This window comes from Lutjanus erythropterus, chromosome 16 (assembly GCF_056507025.1).
Source record: "Lutjanus erythropterus isolate fLutEry1 chromosome 16, fLutEry1.hap2, whole genome shotgun sequence".
NCBI lineage: Eukaryota > Metazoa > Chordata > Actinopteri > Lutjaniformes > Lutjanidae > Lutjanus > Lutjanus erythropterus.
The window spans coordinates 31,141,651-31,168,806 of NC_139332.1; the positions used below are offsets into that span (position 1 = coordinate 31,141,651).

At 39.2% G+C, this 27,156-nt stretch overlaps 1 protein-coding gene across 1 annotated transcript in view; it reads left to right on the top strand.

Annotated features, from left to right (window-relative positions):
* rnf19b (ring finger protein 19B) overlaps nt 1-27,156 on the top strand; it is a 54,296-nt gene that overhangs the window by 2,595 nt on the left and 24,545 nt on the right. Inside the window, exon 2 of the mRNA XM_084738854.1 lies at nt 21,554-22,875. Coding sequence (XP_084594980.1) covers nt 22,214-22,875 — 662 coding nt within the window. The 5' untranslated portion in view covers nt 21,554-22,213. The remainder of the gene's footprint in view (nt 1-21,553; nt 22,876-27,156) is intronic.

The window sequence follows — 27,156 nt, forward strand, 5'->3', positions numbered from 1 at the left end:
GCAATCTGTATATTGCATTCGGGTATTTTGTGATTTTATTGCGACTGTGATTAATTGTGCACCCCTAGTTGCAAATCAGGAGTGCCCAAACTCTTTACCTTGGATGGCCAAAACTGAAACTGGTTGGTTGGCCACAGGCTAAAAGCAAACACCTCATGTCTTATATTGTTCAGGTGCAAAACCAGAATCCCCAGAATCCCTGTAACTCTGCCAGTGATTTGTATTATAATCTTTTTAAATTATTATCTGAACCCGACTGAAACTGGATTTTTGGGGCCCAATGCCTATGCTAATTATTGGGATTTTAATTTTTTTTAAATGAGATATCGATATATATTTTAATTAAAATCTGCATTATGTTCTGTAAAAAATGTTTTTGTATCAATAGACCAGTCAGGCCTTAATCTTTTTTTTTGCTAGAAACACAGATTACATAAAAAAAACCAGCATGATTTTGTGATTTTTAACAGATGTGAGGTCAAACCCTCAGATTTTGTTCTCTCAGTTCATGTCTGGAGCAGTTCCTCTCGTTTGTCTGATGTGTTTGACCATTACCTCATCCAGAGGAGGTTTGGGTTCCCGTATCATTACGTGGTTCGTGTTACAGACAATAGCAGGGAATTACACGCTCAGTTGTCAACGTGTCTTTGTGCTGCTGTTTCCTCTCTGAAACCTGAATCCCCTCATCCAGTTTACTACTGTTACTGTTGCTCACTTCATCCGTCGCTCTGCGCAGGCCTCAGTGTGTGTGTGTGTGTGAGAGAGGGGGTGTTATGAGTGTGTGTGTTAAGAGGTGGCGTAAAGGGGCTCAGAGGTTTGCTCTTTGCGACTGTAACGCCTGCAGGCCTGACATTAAACATTCAACAACTCAGCAGTATGGCTCCTGAACGCTCCTCTAATTATAGAAGCTGAGTCTCTCTACCTCCACCTTCCAGTGCAGCGCGCTGGACTCTGAATGTACTCTGTGTGTGTGTGTGTGTGTGTGTGTGTGTGTGTGTGTGTGTGTGTGTGTGTGTGTGTGTGTGTGTGAGAGAGAGAGAGAGAGAGAGAGAGAGAGAGAGAGATGTGTTAATGAGAGTCAGTGGGAAAGAGAGAAAATGCTCAAATTCTCCATTTGTGTCCATCTGCCTCCCACTGCATTTATTCCTAAAAAATTATAATGTTCAAGGCTTTTCTAGATAGATAGATAGATGGATGGATGGATGGATGGATGGATGGATGGATGGATGATAGTGACAACAGTTGATGCTGTGTTATTAAAGCGATGATATGGAAATTGGCCAACTGTGTGGTACATTTCCACTGAAAAGGGTGTGTAAACATCAAACATCTTTTCCCACACACGCACACACGCTTTAAATATTTAAATAGACAGATGTGGTAACTTCATAGATTCTAAACTTTTACTCATCAGTCATTTCTTAAAAATTGGTTGTTTCTCAAGCCTCAGTGTTTCTTAACTGGCATGTGGAAGTGAAACTATTAGTCATTTAAGCAAATATTTTGAAATGGATTAACATATAAGTCAGTTTTTCTTTTTCCAGATTATTTTTTGGGCTTTATTTGATAGGTACAGCTGAAGAGAGGTGTAGAGAGGGGGGACTGACATGCAGCAAAGGGCTGCAGGCAGGAGTCGAACCAGCAGCTGCTGCAGTGGCGCCCGGTTTAAGTCAATTTCTCATTAAAAGTGCAAAATCTTTCCAGGTTACAACTTCTAAAAAGCATATTGCTGTTTTTATATATTTGGGTCTTGTGTTGTTGAGACAACATAAGTAATCTGAAGATGTAAACTTGGACTTGTATTTTTTCTGTTGCATTTTTCACTTTTATAACTCTAACCAAATAATTAATTGATTAATAGATAAGAAGGACTCGGCAATAAGGCTTGCCTGTTTTCACAGGGCAAGTAAAAGCCATGTATGGCTGGAAATCTAGCAATGAGTTAGAAAAAATTGCATTATTAAACTATTTTGATAATTGATGATCAAAGTAATTTGTCATGCAGAAAATGCAGAACATATAGATATTTCCTGCTTTCCTCTATTTAATATAATATTAAACTGAATATCTTTGGTCTTTGAATAGACAAAACAAGACATTTAAAGACATCACCTTAGACTTTTAAAAACTGGGATGGACATTTTTCCACTATTTTCTGACTGATAACCACTAATAAATAGAATAATTTGTACAGGAGCAGTAAAAATTGGCTTTGGGCAAGCAGATTTTTGACCCATCCAGAAATCCTAATAATGATGTGCTACATTACTTAGTCACTGGTTTTAAAAAATGTATTACTGTAATGCTTTTATAACAAGTTACAGCCAGCGCTGCAGCACCCATTACATCATGTTATTGATTGTTATATGAAAATATTGATTATAGCAGTTTTAGATCTGCATATGTCTTTGATTAACAGGACAAATATTTAAGTAGCAACATGTAGCAGTTGCAAAAATGAATGCCGCCGTCCAAATAGCAAGTTGAAGCCACAGATGGTATATTAGATCGATCAAAATAGTATTTAATATACTGTCTATGGCTGAAGTGAGTTGTTTCCCCACCACCTCCTCCACAGACTCGAGGAGGCTCAGGCAGTTTGCAAAAACACTTCAAGATGCATTCAGTATCATAAATTGACAGTAACACACAGGGACGAGTCCTCCACTGTAAGTTGATCAGCTGTTTATAAATGTCAATTGTCTGTCAATGTAAAGTTCAGTCTGTTAACCTTAAACAGCCCACTGCTCTGAAAATACACACTCTGGAGTCTGAGCTCAGTGCCTGCTACTCCATCTAAAAAAAGAGTGTTGATGATTTGTTACGACCCATAAACAGACACTAACTCATTCTGCGAACATTCAGGGTTAATTTGACCCTAATTCACATGAAGCGGAAAAACAAAAACACAAGTTTACAGGCCGGAATAAAATTTTCAAAGGCGGAAACTGCAGCTGTAGCAAGTATTTCAACCTCACGTGTTTCTTTGATCTCCGATGGTGCATTGTGGTCATTTTGTGATTTATTACAGTAAAGATATTACAGATTTCGTCTTGTAGTTAATTGCTAATAGCAACCACAACCACAACTTCTGTGCCAACTGAAAAATGTTTGGTTGAGAGGACAGATACTGGTGAGGGCAAAACAGAAAATGGCTGATAACGGTCTGATTATCAGGTCATATCTCTGCCAAAACTCAGAACAATACCCAACCCTGTTTGTGATATGATACAAAGAAGCACAGTCATATTCACAAATGTCTGTCTTTTGAAAATTGGCTTATTTTCTTTAAGTATTAAAAATCAACTGATAGATGAATCGGAAAAAAACACCATAAATGGATGGACAGATAGATAGAGATCAGTTTCTGCAACAGTGGATGCAGTGTCATTAAAGTGGTGATATGGAAACTGGCCAACTGTGTTGTACATTTCCACTGAAAAGGGTGTGTAAGCATCAGTCAACAATAACAAATCTTCTCCCACACACACACACACACACACACACACACACACACACACACACACACACACACACACACACACTATTTTATTCTTTTCAAATTTATTTGGCTTTCACTTTTAGTTTAGGGCGTTCAAGGAAGTACAAATCTTCGGGTGAGCCGCATTTTGGCAGATGTTTGGATGGTTTTCTAGGGGAAAGGACACACACTCACACGTGCACACACACTGACAGACAGTGTTCAGATTGTGTGTAGATTGTGTGTGCGTGTGCTGGATTCCTAGGAAGTGCAGGCAGCATGTCTGGTTGTCAGGGTGGTTTTTCCACAGAAGAAAGAACTGCTTCCATTATCGTTGATATCATTTTATCAACCCGTTCCCACACACACAAAAATCATTCATGGTCATTATTTTACAGAAACCATAACATGCTGCATTTAATATGGGTGGCGCTACTGCTCAGAAAGAGTTTCTTGTAGATGTGTGAAATATTGACAATGAACAATAAGTACCTCATGTTCAGCCCTTTTCAGGCTGCGTCAAACTGTTTTTTTTTTTTTTTCATCCTAGTCTTTTACTAGAAGTGCTGATTTTCTCTTAAACAAAAAGCACTGGTGAAAGTGAAAGGTTTTTTTTATTTTTGTACATGGATGATCCTGAACATTAGGAACCAACCATGAGTGAAAAATGATTATCTGTTCCAACAGCTGTGGCTGATGGGATTTTTTCTTCTTGATAGCAAGATAAAACTGTGATCGGTGATACAGACCAAAAGCATTTTGATTACATTTGATTAAAACAGGGGTGTCAAACTTTGTGTCATCCTGAGCCACATCAGCATTATAACATTATTTAAAAAATTTGAATTAATATACAATCTAGTTTAAAAAAGAAATAAACAAACCATTAAGAAATTAAGTCAAAATAATAATGCAGTTTTGTGTAACCTGCAAGCAAGGTTTCAAATCCAAGTGTGTATTTGTTTCAAAATAAAATTATGTCATTATGTTTGGCTCTTACTACTAACGCAGCAACCACTAATACCACTGCTGTATGATACTGAGATGCTCAGTGTGTGGATATCTAATCAGAATTCATTCAGGGACATGTAGTTTATGGACACTGTACTTCCATAACGAAGCATTGAATTGCAGCGCACAGTTTGACAAGTGGATTAAAAGAAATATGACAATACAGTTGCATTGCGCATTTTCCTGTGACCAAATTTGGCATTATCTTGAGGATGTAGTTAAAACATCGACACAGACAGAGAAGGGGAGACGCTACCCTGCAGCTATGTGATAATAAATTACACCAGACCTTAAAAATTACTGATAAAAGGACCAGTAATGTCAGAGCCAATCAATATTCCAGTCTTCAGCTTTGTTTCTATACTCATCCCTACATGCAAAACACAGTGTGCTGTATAGCTGTCCAGGTTTAAACAAACCCTCAAGGCTTTTAAGTAAGTTACTTGAGTTATTTGAAAAAATGTTACAGCCCTACTACACATTTTCTGCTGAACATCAGCATGTTAGCATTTTGCTGTAATAGTGGTAGCATTTAGCTTAGTACAACCTTGCATAGCCACAATAAATTAAAGTTATTTTTTTTTAACTTGGGACTAGTCAATCAAAATAATTTCCACATAACATCTACTTAGCTTTTTCCATTGTTACTTTTGGCTGCACCAAGTCATGCCTGAAGGGGAGCTTCTCTGGAGTGGGATCAAAGTGAGCCTGACCCAATGATTGTTGAGACTGAGCTAATGTGTGCATGAGAGCAGAGTGAAAGACATTTTTAAAAGTGCGTTACTTTTGTAGTTTCTTACTGAATGTCTGTGGTTTGAAGTGTAGTTTCTCTCCTGCGTCGCTGTTTGTACTTTCAGGTGTCTGCTTTATTTTAATGTTTCATGTTTGCTTTTAGCTGTATAGGAGTCGCTGATGGAAACCCAACATTTCTTAATGTAGCTGCTTTATAATAAAAGCTTTTAAATAACAAACTAATTTTACTGGGCTGACATGCTGAGTCAAAGCAAGTCAACTCAAGCCAGTATGTGTATGGGAAAGTGGTAATACTCAGCTTCAATTTGTTGATTAAACACTCATTAAACACTCTGAACATGGTCTTTTCCTTTGTTGATATTTCTTTTATCTGACAGTTTTCAGTTATGATGGAAAGAGATAAAAGGGATCGTTGAAGTTTCTTGATGGACATGAGCCAGGTATATTTCTGTTTTATCTCAGGGGTAAAAAGGCAGGCCTCAGGTGCCAACACAAATGCTTGCGTGTATAACCGTGGGACACTAAAATTGGGATTGGCCTCTCTGAATTATTAATTAAAAAAGATTTGTGGCTGTGTGATGAAAGCAGCTGTGCTGGAGGAGGCTGCAGTGAGGTCACCCGGTACACCGTGAATAAGGCATTTAGTTCTATCTGCTCTAATGTGTCATTATAACCCAGTTAATCAGTCGTGATATCTAATCTACATGACTCAGCCACTCCTTCTGCTCGCTGGAAGTAGTGTGTGTGTGTGTGTGTGTGTGTGTGTGTGTGTGTGTGTGTGTGTGTGTGTGTGTGTGTGTGTGTTCTTAAATTTCTTGTACGAGGACCAAATGTTCTCACAAAGATATAGAGATGAGGAATGAGGACGTTTTGCTTGACCTCTCATCTTTAAAAGGAACATGTAGCCACTAATAATGAGGATGTGCGGTCTGTGCTGGTGTGGTCCATAAAAACTGTAACTCAGGGCTGGATGATGCCTGACAACTAAACAACGGCTACTTTAGTGCTGTTAGCTAAGTGCAGCTGAAACAACAAAATCCCTGTAATAACTTTGCTCACTAGCTTTCACTAGCTACATCTCCCATCAGGATGGGATGTGGGTCCCTCTGTCTCTAAATACAACCTTTTTCCACTTTATACTTAAAATATCAATATAATTTCCACAATATGGCTGAATGCATTTCCATGTCATGCTTGCTTCCTCCTCAGAGCTCTGATGCTTTAGTTGAAATGGTCAGACACATACAAGTGTTTAAAATAGGGCTGCAACTAATGCTGAGATAGCGCTGCAACTAATAAATTAGTTGTTTGTCCAGAAAATGGTGAAAACTGTTGATCTGTGTTTCCCAAACCCCAAGATGACATCAACAAATGCCTTGTTTTGCCCACAACCCAAAAATATTCAGTTTACTGTCATAAATGACCAAAAACACACCATAAACCTTCTAGCCACCTGTCAGATCTTGAGTGTTTTATATTTGAAACAGATTTTAGGTCAGGATGCACGATAATATCGGCAAGTCACTGGCATGAGCTGATAAAGCTCTACATCCAGGAAGTTGCGACACTGCGATCACAACAATTAATGCTAAGTCAACCAATCCCTGTGAATTCTGCATGACCTTGCAATTTTGTCCAGTCACTGCAACTTTTCTGCAAATGTTGCAACATGCATCGCAATTGTTCAGAGAAAGTACCATGATATCAGGTTGAACAATCTCCAAAAAAAGCCGGTGAAATCCTGGAGGGGTTTTAAAATGATGTATCAGCAACAGCTGAAATGAACTTTTCTTGCCAAGGTAACAGGCCAATAAAAAGTTGCTTTAATTTTGCACACATTATGCAAGTATGTCTGCATTGTGGAGGATTTTGAAGCCGATCTCAAGGTCATTCTACACAATGCTTGTGATTCCACCAGCAGCGGCGCAGCACGTCCCAGAAACGGCTGTCCACTTTGCTCCCTGAAGAATATGTACCAAGTCTGTTTTTGACAGACGCTGCATCAGTCTGCACAGAGCAGATCAAGGAGGCAAGAAGGAAGATGCAGAAACAGCAGAGAGAATCCACTCAATTTTCAAAATAAAACACCATGTGCAGATTTGCAATCATAGAAAGAGACGGTGCAGCCTACTTAAACATGGTAGAAGCACAAAAAGCAAGTAAAAATTGCCAAATCGCCAAAGTCTGAGCATGTCAGTATAGGTCAGGTGGGTAAAACGCTCTGCTTCTGAAATGCTGCTGGTGAAATGTGCAGCCATGTGGAGGACTTACCTGAACCTTGGCACAGATGTGATGAGCCCAGTGGAATCAAAAGAAAAAGGAAGGCAGAATAATATGTTAATTCCTCTACAAGAGAGACTTGATGTTCTCTGCAATAAGGTGGAAAAATATTTGCATATGTATTTGTATTGGCAATCTGCCAGAATGAGTTGAAAAATGTTGGTCAGAAATCCAATATTTTACATTAGGGTTGTGTATTGGCAAGAATCTGGCCGTAAAGGGGACACAATACAATATATTGTGATATACTGCCTGATAAAGAACACACCACCATGAGCATATAAGATTATATTTTGCATATTGTTTAGCCCTGTTTTGAATGTTGGATGTTTGTGGTAATTTTATTGATTACACAACTTTGCTTTATCATTGATGTTGTTCTGTAGAAGCATGACAAGCAGACAAGCGTAGGCATTTTTACAGCCGGTCAGCTAGTGAGGGGTTTTACTTTGTTACCCCAGGGCCTATTAGCTGATGGCCTCTAATTAGCCCCCCCCCCCCCCCCCCCCCCCCGCCACAACACACACATACAGATAATGCATTATTAGCTGCTGGTTGAGTCGGGGACCACCTGTTCTGTCCAGAGAGCGTCGGCCCCCGGCTCTCAGATTAGCAGCAGGGTTTTAAGTCAGTATCACAGTCTGAGTCGAGCCGTATGCTGGACCTCAGCTCTCTGTTGATCTGTCTGTTCGCGTTAATAAAACAATGTCATCGGTCAGTTTAGACTACAGGCTTTTAGCTGATGCTCTTATCCACATTGATAAGACGCAACACTGAACACTGAGTGCAACAACAGGATAATCAGTTTAGTCTGCTCAGTGAAACATTACAAAGAGAAAAGTTGTTTTTTGCATTGTGTGACAGCAGTGAGTGATTTATTTAATGATCAAATCATCTGCTTCTGTTGTGTGTGCTTGTGGTTGCGTAATATAATCGCTTATCATGTGAAAATAATATTTTGCAACAAATTCAGGCTGGTAAACTGGTTTGTTGGGGCATGTTTTTATGCTGGGTTGTGAATTGAACCTGCATGCGAATCATAAATACACGAAATTAGAGTCAAGTGCTTAAGTGCTTGTTTACAGTATATAAGAGTGGAACTGCATGTGGATGTAGAAACATTTTAGGTTTTTATGTGATGCAGCAGTAAGAAGTGCAAAGTTCAGAGAAGCCAGACAGTCTTCCTGAGAATCAGCAGAGACAATCAACAACCATGAAGTTCTGAGGAAAGACCTCAGAATATTTAATAAATAATGTGTTTCACCCCCATGATGTGATTATGGGAATGGAAAAGCCTGCAGCGTGTCACTCATAATGGAGGAAGTAGAGTAAGTGCATTAACAAGTACTGCACTTATGTTCTGCTTTGTGGAACTTGAACATAACTTGAGATTATCTACTTTACACTTTGTCTCAGGAAATAAATATTGTTTTTGTTACTCCACTTCTGTTATTTGGCCACTGTAGTTATAAGATACTGTTCATATTTGACTGGCAAAACATGTGATCAGTTTATAAAATATGATGTATCATGATAGCCTGTAAACCAAACGAATCTGCCAAACTCATGTTTTCACTTGCTCTGGCAGATACGTCCGACCCATTCAAAGCAACATGTTACTACAGGTTGGCATTTTACTGCGACTCCCTTAATGATTACGTTTACTGGACTTTATTTAAACGTACTGTCATTAGCTCGGTGTAGCTCCTGGTGTAGGAATAGGGCAGAAGGTAACTGAGGGAAAGCAAAAAAAAGCTTAGCTAAAAAAAAAAAGTGAGCTGTCTTCATCAATTGTTAGCTAGCTGGTAACATCTCATATCTAATGTTAACAAAGCCTCAGATAAATAGCTAGCTAATTTACATCTATCATTAGCTAGGTAATGGTAGGAAATGCTAGCTCACTAGCAGGTAGTGTTTTCCTAACATTAGCTAACCTACGAGTTAACTGTAGCTTTTACTGGTCTCATACGATGAAACAACATTTTGAGAGTATCTAGCTGCTGTATTGTGACATACGTCTGAGTGACTCCAACAAAAAGTTGTGAGGAATTTGATTTAAATGCTGAAACGTGGATGTGATGTAACTCAGCATACCTGCTTCAGCAAACAAATTAATCTTAGTTTGATTAATCTTAATCTTATTTTAGCTCTGTGCCACTAAAAGTTAGAGACTGGCTGATGGATGTCATGATATTATTGTTTTACAGGAAGAAAACATGATTAGATTTAGATATGAGAACACAAAGAAAATGTTTTTTTAATGGTATGTATTGTTAAATAAGTGCACGATATGACTGGGGATCTAAACATGTCTTACATGTCAGTGTATCAGTAGTAATTATCCAATGATGTAATATAAATAAGTGATGTTATAGTTCTCAAAACAAACTCAATACATGGGACATTTAGTGGCTCTTGGCTGACGCTCTCGATCACATGATCTTCCTCAGCAGCTCGATATTTGTGGTTAGATTGTTTTCTTACCTAATATTGACATCACGCTTTCACTCAGCGCTGTCATTGGTTCAGTGAGAACTCTGATGTTTAAGAATTAAATACATTCTTCTGATGATACTTGTATTGTAATTTAAAACTGGACTTTCACTTATAATGGAGTATTTTTACCTTGTGATTGTGCGTGTGTGCGCACGTGTGTGTTGTAGTGTGTGAATCCTGTGCAGACGTGTTGAGGTTGGCGGTGAACCATCCCGTTGCATAACAGCAATTGGCTCTCAGAGCAGCACACCTGTAGTACACAGGTCATTACCCTGAAGACCAGCTACTGTGTGTGTGTGTGTGTGTGTGTGTGTGTGTGTGTGTGTGGTGTGTCTGTGTGTGTGTGTGTGTGTGTGTGTGTGTGTGTGTGTGTGTGTGTGTGGTGTGTCTGTGTGTGTGTGTGTGTGTGTGTGTGTGTGTGTGTGTGTGTGTGTGTTAATGGCCAATCATTCTCTATTACGACCTCTCTAATGTAGAATAACTATTATTAAATATTTATATTTATCTTATTTATGTTATTTAATACAAATGGCTTCTTTTGTTCTGCTTATGTTGCATTGTTAGTTAGTTTTAGTCAGTACTTAATATTTTATAGGGCTGGACGATATGAACAAAATCAAATATTACAATATTTTTGACCTAATACCTCAATATCGATATTTCAACTACAGGTGTTTTCACAGCCACAATGAGATTGTTGATAAATAACCATCAGTAATGTGGATATAATGATTAAGTGGGTAAAGGTTAATAATAGAACAGCCAGAACAGTCCGGTAAGTTCAGAAAATTACATCACTTTACTGTAACACAGCCTTTAAAATCAGGAAAAGACAATCATATCATAATATTGATATAATTTTGATATATTGCCCAGTCCTGTTTTTAATCATATTTAGATAATGTTTTGTTTTATGTGTCTTTTTTATGGTCAGTGAAGTCCTGTGTGAATCGAAAAAAAAAAAAAAAAACACAGTTACACGGTTCATTATTGCAAAATGAACCCTGACAGGGTGAGGGAGGACTTGCATCGGGGTCTTGAATCATCCTGAAGGTGTTTATTTCACAATAATATAAATATTAAAGGATTTTAGGAATTAAAAAGTATTTTTGTTTATTTTATTGTAATTTTATTTAAACACAACCCTATTTGAACACACAGTATGATCAGAACTTGCGATTAATAATAGTTTAAATTTACATTTAATCTGTTGATTAATTGTTCAGTATAAAAATGTCAAAAAGGCCTTGATGATTTCTTCAGATTGGTTATTTTGCCCAACCAAGAGCCTGAAAACCAAAGATATTCGGTCTACAATGATAAAAGACAAAACAGCAAATCCTCACATTTAAAAAGCTGCATTTCTGGCCTAATAAATTTCTTAAAAGATTGAAACTAACTAATTGAAATTATCAAAGTTTTCTGTCAATCAACAGACCATTTTTCACAGCAGCCATTTTGACATGAACTAGTGTAAACACAGGTGTTATTATTATTAAAACTAATTAAGGATCCTTTCAGGTCAAACTTGTTGGCTCACTGGAAAGGCTCTGTTGCACTAAATGGAACTGGACCCATTGGTAACACCTGTGTTTACTCTAGCATTTCATATCAACATGGCTGCTGTGCACAAGATCTTTTGTATGTGCACTCAGTTGCCAGTTTATTAGGTACACCTCGCTAAAGCTAATGTAGTCTAATATAACAGCTCAGAGAGGTGTTGATGCAACTTTATGGTCATTTCAGAGGATGCAGTTGTTTGTGGTGCTGTTGAATTGCATTGCATTATCCATAGGAGGGTTTCTGTTATGCATCTGGCCCTGACTGATATAAGAGGGGTGGCCAAAAAAACAGAAACACCTGTCAGAATTAATGCTTCTCAAACAGTTTTAAGAAAACCCGACTATTATTTATAACCTTCACGAAGGTGAGATTTATTGCAGGACTGACTGTCTTAGTGTGAGCTTGGTGTACCTCTGAGTGTATGTACTGTGTGTGCTGCCAGTTGCAGCATGTTGGTTGGCTCTGCAGGGAGAGACTCGAGGATCTCAAAGTGCTGAGGCGTAGGTTCACCGTCTAAAACAGAACAGAGTGTCTGAGAAGAGATTACCTGCAGGACACACACACACGTCCGTCTCCGTCTCTCTCTGTCCCTCCCTTGTTCTCTGTCGTCTGATTCAGGAAAACCCATTATGAACCTTGAATTGGGCTGTAAGGTTTCATTATGGTGGTTTTGGAACACTGAGTGTTATTGTTTTAACATCCCATAAAGACACGAGATTAAAAGCCCCACTGGTGGCCTTTGGAGGCTGCAGCGTTTTATTACACCACCAAATACAAATGTGCAGGATTGAACAAACAACACATTAATGATTTTTCTCTTCTGAGAAATTCACCAGAAGTGAAAACAAAATGTAAAGTTTGTACTGAAGTTGTAAAAGCTAGAGGAAAGACCAGTGAGTCATTAAAATCAAAAGGGTTTATCCCCATTTAGAGACTGAAACCACTCAGAACATTTATTGCAGTCTGCCTGTTTAGAGCAGGACATCACAGTGGAGTCTGTCTACGGCTGCAAATAACAATTATAACAATTACGGGTGTCTAAATGTACTGGTATTGATAACCGTGATATCTAAAAAATTAAATACTGAAATCATGTTCATAATGATAAGACATCACGAAAATAATCCAGCACCTCTTAAATATACTGCATGCTCTTAAATAATTTCAATTTCTTTCTGTTTTTGCTTTGTCTCTTCCTCCCCAGCGCCCCCCTCTTCACTGTCCAAGTGTAACTGAACTCTTCGTTTGCTTTTGTACAGTTATTTTTACACTGTCTCAACCTCCTTACAGTCATATTTGTACTGTAATTCATATGCCATATGTATATATTTATTTTTAGATATCAATTTTCTATATCATAATAATATCACATTTGACACAATAATCATGTATAGTGACATTCTGATATGGTAGCTCTAATAGTGATTTTTGATTAATGTGTAAATAATTTTTTGGATTTATCAATTAATTGATTAGATTATTAAACATCACAAAGTAGTGAAAATTGTCCAGGTTGATGTCTTCAGATGTCTTATTTGATTGGACTTTTTTTGTTCACATGCTTGTTCCTTAAATTTGTATTTAAAAGAATAGTTTGGATTATTTGAAGTGAGATGGCGTTTGGGCTATCTCCAGTTTGGAGAAGCAACTCTTCAAAGCAACCACATTCCTTTGGCAAAAACAACAATTTTACCTCACAGAACACCGGAGGTGCTGCTGCTGATAAAGGCTGCCTGATGGCAAGCTAAAGCAGTGAAAACATTCTAATTATAGCATGCACTTCAATTAATATCCATTTTTTTAGGTGGCTAATATGTTCTGCTGCTGACCCTGTCCACAGCAGTACATGGCTTAGCTTCTTACAATGATACACTGACTATCTCATACAGCCTCACTTCAAAAAATCCAAACTATCCCTTTAAGTACAATACTTCAGCAAATCCACTTAGTTACACCCCACCACTGGATCATATCTCATCGTATAACACAGTATCTTTCTGTCCTGAGAACACAGAGTGCTGCTGTTTGCAGTCCTGAAGGACGGAAGAATTTAAAAACACAGCGGCCGTCTTTGTCCCGAGAACTGGTACTGTAACACAAGATTATCTGTTCATCATGGGAACGACTGACAGTCGGGTGACATGAGCTGCCACAAAGTCTTCAGTCAGCAATTTAATCTTGATCTTTGGTAGCTGAATTGTTTACTTGCAAACCACAACACATGTATGCACAGTCACACACACACACACACACACACACACACACACACACACACACATACACACACAGGCACAGGGACGTACACATGACAATCAATTAACTTCTGTTAAACGTTTTGTCAGTCCAGACAGAGAAGAGAAAAGATTAAGACATGGATAGAGGGCTGAGCGTTCAGAGGGCAGTGTGTAAGAGCAGCCCGCAGTGTGTGTGTGTGTGTGTGTGTGTGTGTGTGTGTGTGTGTGTGTGTGTGTGTGTGTGTGTGTGTGTGTGTTTGTGTGTGCGTGTGTGTGTGCGTGTGTGTGTGTGTGTGTGTGTGTGTGTGTGTGTGTGCGTGTGAGAAGGGGAAAGCGAAAGAATGAGAAAAGAACAAGAGAACCACTAAAACAAGTTAAACAACAGTAGATAGAGAAATGCTTTGGTAGTGCAGTGAGAGTGTATGAGAAGGAGGTTTAGTGTGTATGTGTGCGCGCGTGCAAGAGTGTAAGAGTGTGTGTCTGTGTTTGTGTGTGTGTGTGAGCTGAATTGAGCAGCAGTGGAGTAGGAGGAGGAGTGTGGAACAAAGTGTGTGTGAGCATGTTGATAACAAATCAGGTCCAGATTGTGAAGTTCTCAGGCTGTTCAGACCGATCTGCCAAATGACGGCATGATCACACACACACACACACACACACACACACACACACACACACACACACACACACACACACACACACACACAAATCCTCTCGCTATTTCTTAGAGCATAAGTATCATTATTCAACCATCAGTGCACATTTTGCATGTGAATCTCTGTAGGGAACCAATCACATCTCTGAACCATTGTTATCTAACAACTGGGATTCTGATATAATTCCCATTATCAATGATGTGGACAAAACAAGACATTTAAGGATGTCATCTTGGGCTTTGAAAAACAGTAATTGCCATTTATTGCCATTTTCTGACTTTTTTTTAGAACTAAACTAACTGATTAATCAAGCAAATAATCAACAGATTAATTGTTAGTTAGCTGCAGCCTTAATTCTAACAACTTCAGAAAAAATCTGTTTGTTATAAATCCTTGAAAAAAATCACACCATTATCACTTTAAAGTTTCAAAGGAAAATGACAGTGATGTGAAAATGATCATTCCCTCGAATATTGTAAATTATATCGGATTGCAATATCAGTCAAAATAATTGCAATTAGATATTTCTTCAGAATTGTTCATCCCTACAGAGGGTGAAATGTTAAACCGCCATGCTTGCCCACCCTCCCACTTTTCCTTGGAGACTTCTGTTTTTCACCAGCCTCTCCCCGTTTCCTCCTGGGATCACACTTCTTTTGTATTTCTCCAAATTTTTGGAGAAATTCCAATTTTTTTTCCCTTATCATTATCACTGGCCCTGCACATCGCGTACAACCCCTGCAACTCCAAAAGTCTCCCGTTTCTGCCCCAGTAACGACAAACTTCCAGACTTCCTGGAAAGAACAATTCCCTTTTTCAAGAAATGTTTGAAAGAGAAGGGGCATTTTTGTAAAATCTGATGAAGGAGATAATTTTCTTTTAGGAGCAGAGGCAAAAAAAATAATAATAATAATGGAAGAAAACTGATGAATATTAGTTTCGAGCTTCACACAACTTACACCACAAAGTTGAATTATTCTTTATGATAATTTAAAGTAAAATTAAAAGTATTTAACATAAAATTCTTTTGTGGAGTGCTTACTAGTTTGTTATCTTTAAATCTTTATTCTGTATTCTTTAAAAGTCAGCAGAATGCAGCAAACAAAGTCTCTGAATCGGGACTCCACTGAAGGTTCTCCTGTGCACTAAGAAGCAGAGATTGATTTAAAATTGAGATGCAACAATTATAGTTTCCTTTTAAAAGTCTAATCTGCCAATTCTGCCTGAATGTATTGTATTTATGTGCACTCAGACTAATAGAAACCTTTAATCAAACTGAAACAGTAGATCAGAATTGAGTCTTGAATTAGAAATGTAAGAAACTCATCTCTCTGATCTCTGCTGTTTCATGTCATGTCCCTGGAGAAGCAGGAAATCTTTATCAGCGCTCGAGAAATTGCCTCTGCTTTTTTTTTTTTCATAAAACCAAACAAAAGCGCTTTGTGGAGGAGTGTGTGTGTGTGTGTGTGTGTGTGTGTGTTCGCGTGTTTGTGTTGTCAGTGACGTCTGTTACAGAGAAAGACGTGTTTCTTCATCAGGGTGTTTAAGCAACGTGTTTTCATGAAGCAACCTTTGAGATTTGACACATGATTAGAGTTTCACCAGTTTGATTCCGGTACCAGGAGCACCGATGATCACTGGGCCAAATGAGAGGCCCGTGCTGGAGGAGGATAAAACACACACACACACACACACACACACACACACACACACAAACACGCCTGTACACACAGAGATCTAATGTTCAAGTTTGTAAAATAATGTTGAAATCAAAAGTCTCACCTCACAAAGCATTGAGCGCTCAGGGCTGTAACACAAACACACACACGCAGAGGCTGCCATCTGTGATACTGTGAGATTTTAGTGTGTGTGTGTTTGTGTGTGTGTGTGTGTGTGTGTGTGATGCTCAGGGTGCAACAGAGGAGAGGGCTATTACAAACTCAGCCAGTGGGAGGTTATATTTAGGAACTGTTGGCTTTTTATACTCTTACACATTTCAGCGAAGAAGACCCAGTTTGACCCTGAGAGGATGGCGAGTGATGGCTGCCATGGCAACCGTGAAATGGATGTGTATGTGCTGGTACAGTATGTAGCAGCTGTGCGTAAAAAAGAAAGGCACACAAAGGTTTCATCGTTTACTCAGTCCAGCAGTGGAAATCCTCCTCTTTTATTGATTTATGACTTCAGAAGTCTTTCTCTTCCTCTTCCTCTGTGCAGCGTGTTGACTCTGTAGATGAGATGTAGGTTATCAGTATGTCACATCTGTTTAAAGGCTGCAGATATCAAACATGGCCACAACTTGAGGTTATTTTCCAGTGAAGTGTCAGAAGTGTGTCCTCTATCTTAGAGAGGAATCAGGGTGAATCATCAAAATAGGCCACTGGGGTTGAAGTTAGTGGTTCGTAAAGAGCGGTTTAAATGAATTTACTGACCAGTTAAAATGCTTTTGGGCTGATGGCCATGAGTATGTCACGGTGTTAGCTGGCGGCAAAATGGAGCAAAAAGTTAGTAGGTCACATAACCAACCGAAAATGTCATCTGTGTGCAGGTGGATATCAGACTTGAAGTAGTAATGGCTCAAAAGCTGGCAGATGTGTGTGAGCCACAAGAAAATAAACAAAATGAGCTCACAAAATGTCAACAAAGGAAATATTTTCACACATATTTTCCGCATTAAATAGAAAAATACACCTTCTGAATTCAAATTTCTCTCTTTTACTGAACTAAGATGAGCTTTAATTGAGCATTTGCTAAGCCCCGCCTCCAAACAGCAGCTGTCCAATAATAGCATAGCAACTGTAACTAAGGCTGTACAGCTTTGCATTTCTCTACATGTTGAAGTGGTTTCATCAGCGTTTCCTGAGTCTGGACGGAGGCATCTTTTTTGTCGTCTCTCACAGATGTGAAACACAAAAGCACAGATGTGGGGAACAGATTAAAGTCTGTCTTCGTCTACTCTAACATCTAAACTTATTAGACAGAAACAAAATATAACTCATCAAAATATTATCGGTCAGTCTTTCCACAGTTCTAAAAATTTCCAGCTCTGGTTTGGTTGAAATAAATCCTTAATTCACCACGTTAGAAGTGAAAACAGTCTGGTTCTACATGCTGTTTTTCTCACTCGTCCTCTCGGCTCAGCTCATCATCCTCCGGCCAACAGAAGCATCCTGAGCCGGAGCAGCACCTGTCACTCTGCAGACCATTAAATTAGCAAAATAAAATGACAAAAATCTCCCCAAAAAACAAAAACAACCGGTGATACACTCAGCCAGTCACAGATGGTCAGTATGCTCATCCCATTGTCCAAATCTACCAGTCTTGCTTACAGTAAAAACTGTTTTATCGCTTGTTCTTTTCATCCAAAGAAATATCCTGACAATCCATTTTGACCAGGATCTTACAGTGTGAGCTGTTCACTGTACTTGGCGTTATTTTTAGAGGTGTTCTTATACCAACACTGTATCAGAAATGCCTCAGACAGATGAAAATGCTGGATCAGGTAACAGCAAATACTTGAGTCTATGCACGATCCAATATCATGTGATTTATTAGACCTGCTACTCCTTAGCCACTTAGGCCATCCAAAAATGATAGCAATCATATCGTTCACTCAGAGTAACCAGACTCATTTGCCAAAAATAGTCACAGGAGTTGCAGGTTTACTGTTACCTCAAGCAGTTAGTGTGTTCGTGTTATAGTTTGACTTTGGTCAATTTAAACTAACTCTTTAAAACACTACAGTAACACAACAAATTAACTGAGTGAGGTAGCAGTATTGTGTTGTGTTCCCTGGGGTTAACTTTCTGATTTCTCCAGTGGAGTCTGGTTCATTTGGAGAGAATAATATTTAGCTTATATAACAGCAGCAGTCTTTCGTTGGAAAAGGCCGTCTGACAGCAAGATAAAGCAGTGAAAACATACCAAATATAGCAGACATTTAAACTGATTCAAAAATCTGAACTATCCCTTTAAGTAAACAATCTGAATACTTCCTCCACTACTGCTTTTTTGGTGCTGCCACTGGGGTGTGCAGAAGTCAGTCATTTTCAAATGCTATGCAGAGTGGCTCTTAACGTTTCTAAAAAACAAAATAAACTAAATAAACCAAAATGACTCATAAATTTAAATAAAATCTTATTGAAATGACCATAAATACAATAAAAACAGTATCCGTACAGTCCTCATTATTCTTTCTGAGAAGCTTTTAGGATAAATATCCACATAAAATAAAGTCAGTAATAATCAGTTTTGGAGTCTGGGGTTGTCTGCTTTTTTTATGACCTGGAAATTATAACAGACTCAGACTTTCCAGCTTTTAGCCTGAAGCCAACACTTGGCAGCCGTCTCGCTGTCTGCCTGCTCCTCGGTGATTGGTCAGCTAATCTGTCAATCACCTGAACACACAACAGGTCACACAATCTCCTGAATGGTCTGACATTTGCTGGGTCAGCACTACCCTGCGTGTGCGTATGCGTATGTGTGTGCGCGCGTGGGTGTGTGTGTGTGTGCGTGTGTGTGTGTGTGTGTGTGTGCGCGCGCGCGCGTGTGGCCTTTAGACGAGCAGCTATAATCAGATTTGTGAACAGTGAGTCAGTCAGAGAGGACGCTCAGTCATTGGCTGTTCATAGAGAGGAAGCCAGAAAACATCTGCATTGCTTTTTAATTCAGTTTAGTGTTGATTTATTGAATGTAACATCGCTGTCTTTTCTTTGTTTAAACTTAAACTCCTCTCAGAAATGTCTCTTTTTTCTCATCCCATTAAAAGGGATGGGCAGTGTTTCTGTTGAAAGTATTTAAAATACGGATTTGCAGATGAAATTTGGACCAAAAAACTTCAAGATTAAGATTTTTATACATTTTTAGAGGCTGCAAACAAACCCAGCTGCCCTGTCACCGTTGCAAAGCAGTCCAACGCCTAAGCAGCAAAATTTTAGGTGACCACAGCCATCCTCTAAATCACTACCTTCAGCTCCTGCCATCAGGGCAAAGGTACCAAGTCCCCTGTGCAAAGAAAAACACCTACAGAAAACCATTTATGACCGTTGCTGTGAAATATCTTAATCAATAAAGACTGGCACCTTTCAAAGTCAGCTTACAACCTCAACTCAGTTCATCAAACTCCTGATTGGTCACTTCAAATCTGTGATGTGAGAAATTAGCAGAGCTCGTCTTTTCACTGCAGGAGGGTCAAGGTCACAGCCATGTTGAGGCTAATGACTAAAATGTGATAATATCGGTTTTTAAAGGATGTATTTTTGTATTTTCACATTGCAAATTACTTTTAATTAAATTTTCCATACCAGAATTTTGTATTTTCTTTAAATACATTTGATGAGCAACTATTTTTAATTTGTAAGAGGAGGCCTTTTGATGTATTTGCCCCTCTAAGACTTGTGTAGTCCTTCAGTTGAAATTTAAACACAAAACAGCAGAAAATACATGTGCAATCAAAATATAACGTACAACCTAGGAACACCTAAGACCTTTTTAAGTGTCTCTTACACTAACAGCTCACGCAGCCTGTAATTGTGACAGGGACACAAGATGTAATTATCATACGTGCATGTGAGTGTGTACGTATCACTTTCCACTCGTGTGTGTGTTCACTCAGACTGTGAGAGTGAGTGCATACGTAATTATCGCTTTTCACTTGTGCTTGTTCATGCAGAAATGTGTGTGTGTGCAACTAGTGGTTTTCAGCATGTGTGTGTTCATTAACATGTTTGAACTTGACTTTATGTGCATATATGTGTGTTTTTATGTCTGTGTGTGAAAGAGTGTGTGTGAAAATGTGCACACGAGTGTGTAGTGGGCGTACACATATATATATAATCCATTTTCAATTTAATATTGTAATTGTGACAACCAAGTGTGTTTTCTGGAGGCCGACTGATGCTGATACATATACTGTAGTAGTAGGGGTGTTTGACACTGAGACAGCAGAGCAGAAACGCCCGTCAATCATTCAAATTTGGCTTGGTGATTAATAACACATGTTTCTGTGGTGTGACAAACTCAGAACACACATTTATTGTTGCTTAACAGTACCTTTAATTACTAGTGATTCATTGATCAATCGATTGTTGTTTTCAAACATCAATTAAGGAAAATGCACAAAATTCGCAACCTTAATACTGGCAGAAATATCAGTGTTAGAATTTTATTTTACTCCCTATAACATTATCCTTTATTAGTCCCACAATGGGCAAATTTGTCACATCAGCAAAGTGGATAGCAAAACAGAAAGACATAAACAAGCAATATAAACAGGAGGAAATAAAGAAATAAGAACAATGTAAACGAGGAAACATAAAAAATAGTATATTATTTATATAGTTAAAAACTATCTGTACCAGACCCCAAAAAATCCAGAAATATTTTTTTCATCATATTTTTGCTTGTATATTCATAGAATACAACTTGTTTTTGTGTGTGAGTGTTTACTTGTGTGTGTTTGTGCATTTTGTGTGTGTGTGTATTTACATGTGTATTAATGTGTATTTATTGACCAGTCCATGTTCAGCTGTGCTCATGGTTACATGTGTGTGTGTGTGTGTGTGTGTGTGTGTGTGTGTGTGTGTGTGTGTGTGTGTGCGTATACATAAGTGCCAGAGTCGCTGTTTGCCTCGCTTATAGTGAGCGTCACCATGGCAACGGCACTAGCAGCGCAGTGTGAAGTGGAGGAAGAGCTTGCGGTGCTCAGCGTGATGGAGAGAGACGAGAGAGAGAGAGAGAGAGAGAGACACTGGTTTCACATGAATACATGATTGGTCAGACTGGTTGATGATGTCATGTGTTTAATTGGCAGTTTAACATGTGTCTCATCATGATATTTTGCGGCGTTTTAACCTTTAAATTATGGTTACTTAACGCATACAGTGCAACATTCCCCTGCGTGTGTGAGTCTGTCTGTGTATTTAAATGTAATTATCACAGTAAGATCGTCAGTTCGGGGTCACAAGAGTTAATGATCAGATTGGAGAAGAGCAGAGAGCAGAGAGTGCAGAGGGAGGAAGAGAGGTGTGTGTCATACTGAGCATGCTCTTTGTGTTAACTTCCTGCTCTCTTCTTCCTGACAGAAAAGACTGTTCAGTGAGACCGGCATTCAGCGAGAGCAAGAGGAAGACGAGCCGAGGAGAGGCTCTGAATACAGCTGAGGAGAATTACATCCAAACTGAGGAACTATTAGGGCATTCAGACTGAACTCTGCCCCGTGGATTCTTCTCTTACCTTTTTTTCTTCGCCCTCTCTGTTTGAAAGGAGAGTCATTCATTGGAGCTGACATTAATCTTTTTATTTGACAGAGAGAATCACAGTAATGTTTAACCTCGACAAATGCCTGCTAGATGAAAGACCTGGTAGTTTTTCTTCTTTGTGAACCTTTTGACCGCCGAGTTTTAGAGAAACTCCAGGAGCTGACGGGGATTTTTTTTTTTTTTTTTTCACTTTGAACTTGCGCAATCTCTTTCATTTTCAGTTCTTGCCTGTCTGTTATCACTCTGTCTTTTCCTGATATCTCTTTGTTTCGCATAAACGGAAGAAAAGGAGGCGACTCACTCAAGTTTCTCAAACAGGAACTTCAATATCATTTGCATTCCAGTTTGGCTCTCAGAAGGGGACAGATCCTCCCTTGTGTGTGTGTGAGACAGAGTGTGTGTTTGTGTTGCTGTGTGTCCCTCTGCGATACATTAACGTGTGTCAGGGGACAATAACGGGCCCTGTGTGTCTCTCCTGGGAAAATGGGATCAGAAAAGGACTCGGAGTCACCTCACTCCTCAGTGAGCGGCGTCCCCAACCCTAAGTGCCGTGCGGCGGGCAAACGCCAGGGCCGCATCTCCTTTCACAGCCTCTTCCACAGCAAACGGGGCTCTCGGGGCACCAGAGGCCCCAAAGCTGGAGCGGCCACCCCTTTATCGCATCTTCACCACACACAACAACAGCTCCTCCCTTCTGCCTTGAGCTCAGCGCCCGCCGCAGCCTCTGCTACGCCCACAACGACCACCACCACAGCCGCCACGACCCCCCAGGACGCTGCCTCCAGCACGCCCTCAAAGCCACTCTCCTCCAGCCAGCCGTCCCTGGGAGGAGCCCCCTCCTCCGGGGAGGCCAACCTCCTGGAGTGCCCCCTGTGCCTGGTGCGCCAGCCCGCCGAGCAGCTCCCCGAGCTGCTGGGGTGCAGCCACCGCTCTTGCCTCTGCTGCCTGCGGCAGTACCTCCGCATCGAGATCACAGAGAGTCGAGTCCAGCTCAGCTGCCCCGAGTGTGCCGAGAGACTCGCCCCGCAACAGGTGGCGGACATCTTGGATGACGCGGCCCTGCTGGAGAAGTATGAGGAGTTCCTGCTGCGGAGGTGCCTTGCTTCGGATCCAGACTGTCGATGGTGCCCGGCGCCTGACTGCGGGTAAGAAACTGTCCATGATATTTAGGGCTGCCACTAACGATTATTTTAATTCTTGATTGATCTTGATCATTTTCTCGATTAATCGATTAGTTGTTTGGTCTTTAAAACGTCAGAAAATGGTGAAAATTGTCAGTCACTGCTTCCTAAAGTCCAAAATATTCAGTTTACTGCGATAGAGGCATAAAGAAACCCTACAATATTGACATTTAACAAGCTGAAATCAAGGAATTTGACCTTTTTTTCTTTAAAAAATTACTCAAACCTATTAATTGATTATCAAAATAGTTGACAGCTGATCAATTACTCGATTAATCGTCGCAGCTGTGATGACGTCTACAGCCTCACTGCTGTCCTCTAGGGCTGGATATCTAGGACACAGATTACAGTTCAGTACATACCAATACATTGTGATCATGTAAGCAAGCCAATATATTGCCTTTTTTTTATCTAATAATTTTAATGTCTTTTTTAAATTTAATATCTAAACTGTCACAGTATATAAAACACAACACCACACAACTTTTTATGCAATGAGAATCTTTGTATCAAGAGTCAAACGGCTGATGATAGATCAAACACAAATCTTTGCATGTGAACTATTAATTAAAACTTGATAGTGTTTTTGAGAATCGATCCAGTATCACAAAACATAATATTGCAGTTCTCAAGTGTGTTGATATTTTCTTAGACCCCTTGTCCTGTTTAAAGAACTGGTCTGCCAGCTCATCTGTGCTCATATCAGACTTCTTTTGTTTCTGTCTTTCTGTTTTAATGATATTATCAAATGTATTTGCTCTGCTGTCCTCTGCAGCACATAGCAGCCAGGCTACATTTTATTATGTCTCTGTCTTGTTTTCTCTCTCTCTCTGATAAGTGTAGGGCTGCAGCGAATGTTTTTGCGACCAGTCGTTCAGTAATCTGTGAAAATCTCAGAAATTTGTAAAACAAAAAAAAACATGTTGACAAAACTGTTTGAGTTGGAATCATTTAAAAACAAAAAAGTAGCAAATCTTTAAATTTAAAAAAGCTTGAACCAGCAGCTGTCTGACATTTTAGACTTTTATTAATTTTAGACAATTAATAGATTATATAGAAATTGTTGACAGTCCATTTTCTGTTTGTGATTACTACATTAACTGCTGAATACGGTCTGACCAGGCCTCAGAGGGAAATTTTAGAGTTTGAAATGTGGTTAGTCATGTACATGATGAATGTCAGAGTTAGAGTCGGTTAGAGGAAGCATCGAGGTTGCTGTCTGGGCTCATCTGTGCAGTTTCAGCCTTGATTGTTTCCATCCTCCTGCTTGCGCGAGATTATCAAGTTATCTGATCGGAGATTAAGCACACAAATACAAAGAGCTTTAGAGCGCTTATCTCTCATTTGCTGAAAGATTTGTGCCGGAACTGAAATGAACTCGAGTGGCCTGAAGGGAATTCACCTTGTGCAATTAATATAAACCAGTAAGTAACTGTGAGAAACAGAAACCAAACAACTAACAGCGAGACGAAAAGTGATAAAGTAGCAAAGCCGGGGGCATTTTATGATTTGGGACAGATGTTTGACTAAATTCAGGAAGTGTTGCTGGAAGTAGTTTCACGTCTGAGAAAGATCAGTTTATTAAAGCCTGGACAAATAAACAAAGTTAGTGTTTGTTAAAGGGGTAGTTCACATTATTTGAAGGGAGGGCACAGCAGTGTCATTGCACGACAGCATCTTAAATGCACATAATAACAATCAAGTGAACAGAGTGTGAAAAAACACATGCACAATGAACATATATATGTAAATAAATAAATAAATATACATATCACTGGTACTGCACATGGCTCTTCACACAGTATCTGATGTACAAATGTAAAGTAACATTCAATAAACAGCGTTTGACAAAGTGCAACAGGAAAATCACACTGAGGATATTTACATAAGAAAAATATTAAGAGGAAGACACTCAGTAGGGTGTCAGTAACCACCATCAGGCTCTACAGTTGACGGCGGTCAACACGTCCAGAGTAAGCAGAAGCCGTGTGAGAAGCTCAGCAATCTCCTGCTGAGCTGTGGAGATGTATTTTATCCATTTAAATATAGGCCCACCTTAAAAAAATCTATATATTTAGAATATTCTTACAGCCTTTTCTGATGGGAAGGCGTGTTTATATAAGCCAAATATGTCTCCAAACCAACCAAACTCCACTGGCAAAATCAGTGGTTTCACCTCACTGAACGCAGGAGTAGTTGGTCCACTGAGGCCTCGCTCGGTTACTTTATTTGTATTAATGTGTGACTTAAGTGTGTTAATGGGATAGTTCGGATTCACCAAAGTCACATAAATAACACGAACAAACTAACTGATCGAGGCAGCGGTATACGAGCTTCTCTTGTGTTGGTGTTTGGTTCAGTGCAAGAGAGCGATATTTGGATTAAATAACGCCCGTTTCCTCTTGGAAAGGGCTGTCTAACAGCAAGGTAAAGTGGTGAAAACAGGTGGCTAAAATACACTTTGTTGCTGACCCTGTCCACAGCAGGACATTGCTTAGCGTCCGTGCTGGAGCTCCTCTCTGCTTCTCCAAACTTGGGACGTGTTGAAATAATCAGAACTATCCCTTTAAGATTGAAATGGAAGAAGTCATAGCTTTAACATCTGGTTTTCACTGAAGTCGTCAGAGGATTATGAGCTCAGATTAGTCAAGAGGACTGCTGTTGTATCATTATCGGGACAATAGCTGTAATATAATCGTCTCATTTGTCTATTAACCTTTATTATCTTCCTCTTTCTCCCTCTTTTTCTCGTTCTGATGCGTCAGATCACATGTTGAGTGGCTGTTAGGTTATTTCCTCAGTCTTTGTGTTGTAATTGCCTGGATTTCAGATGAACAGCGTTGCCTAAGAATCCACATTTAGTGACTGTATTTCTCCGTCTGGGTTCAGAGAGAAGAAGACGGGCCGAGGAAGTTGAATTTGAAAGTGGAGAAGAGAAAAACCGTAACTGGGTTAGAGAGGCTGTAAAAACTCACCCTGTGGTCGGAGGAGGGGAGAGTCAGATGGGTTTGTAGGTAGAGCAGCTCTCGTTAGGTTTCTGGAACAAATGAGAGGCGTTTGTTTCATCATAGAAAGCAGGAGTGATTCATTGTGTTTGTGTTTTTGTGTGTGTGGGAAGCGGGGACGCAGATATTCAGTGATATTTTTCTGCCGTGGTTTTTGTTCAGTAATACTGGTACTGGTCGCAGGGGAAGGCCAGAGTGTCTGTGTGGTATCTGTGCATAAATCGCTCTATAAGTGCCTTCAAAGGTGTGCATTTCTGTTTGTTTCTGTTTCTACATGACTGTGTCATACCCCTACAGAGAGGTTTAAAAAAAAAAAACCCCTCTAAATTCTGGCATACATTCAGGAACATTCAACAGGTCTGTAGGCTGCGTTAAAAGCTGCTTTTGTTTTGCCTGAAGGGGAATAGTAAAAAAAAAATGTGTGTTTAAATAAAAATAATTTATCCCCAATGGAATATGAATATACTCAGCTAATTTCTGCTGCAACCTGCCTTTTAGATTATGAGATATCTTGTGCACAAACTTTACAATTTGACAAGTTTATAAAGATCTTAAAGTAGCAGGGGATCACTGAAGTGCAAATATTAGGGATTATAAAAATTAATCCATGATCAATTAATCAGCTGTTGGAATTGTTTGGTGTAAGCAGTGTTTCTTTGTTTTTTTAATAACAATACATTGATTGATTAATTGTTAATGCTACCAATGACTGATTACAGAAAGTTCTTAGAACACTGTAAAAACATTTCAAAGAAAACTTTTTTTCTTTTACAGAGAAAAACTGATACTGGATTGTTGAGGCTGATACCTGTAATGGGCAGCAAAAAAAGAATTTCATGTATCGGCTGATATTGTTGATACAAAATATAAAGAATATATATATAAACACACATTTTTTGCCATGATCCATCAGGCCACGTATGTAATTGAGGCAGGATGTTTTAGTTTAACAATACACTTATTGTCCAAAATTTCATCAGGACACTGAAACAGTAAACTTTCACGGATATTTTTGATAAATAAACAACTAAAAATAGAAAAGTAAAGCAAAATAAATGTCTATATTAAGCCTCAATTAAGAAAAAGGATCAAATATACACAGAATGCTGCTTTTGAAGCTAACAGATAAAAACAATCTGCATTATGTTCTGTTCTAAAACAAAGTTTTCATGTAGGTACATATTGGACAACATATGCTGATACTGATAAAGACCAATAAGGCAGATGATATCGTTCGATT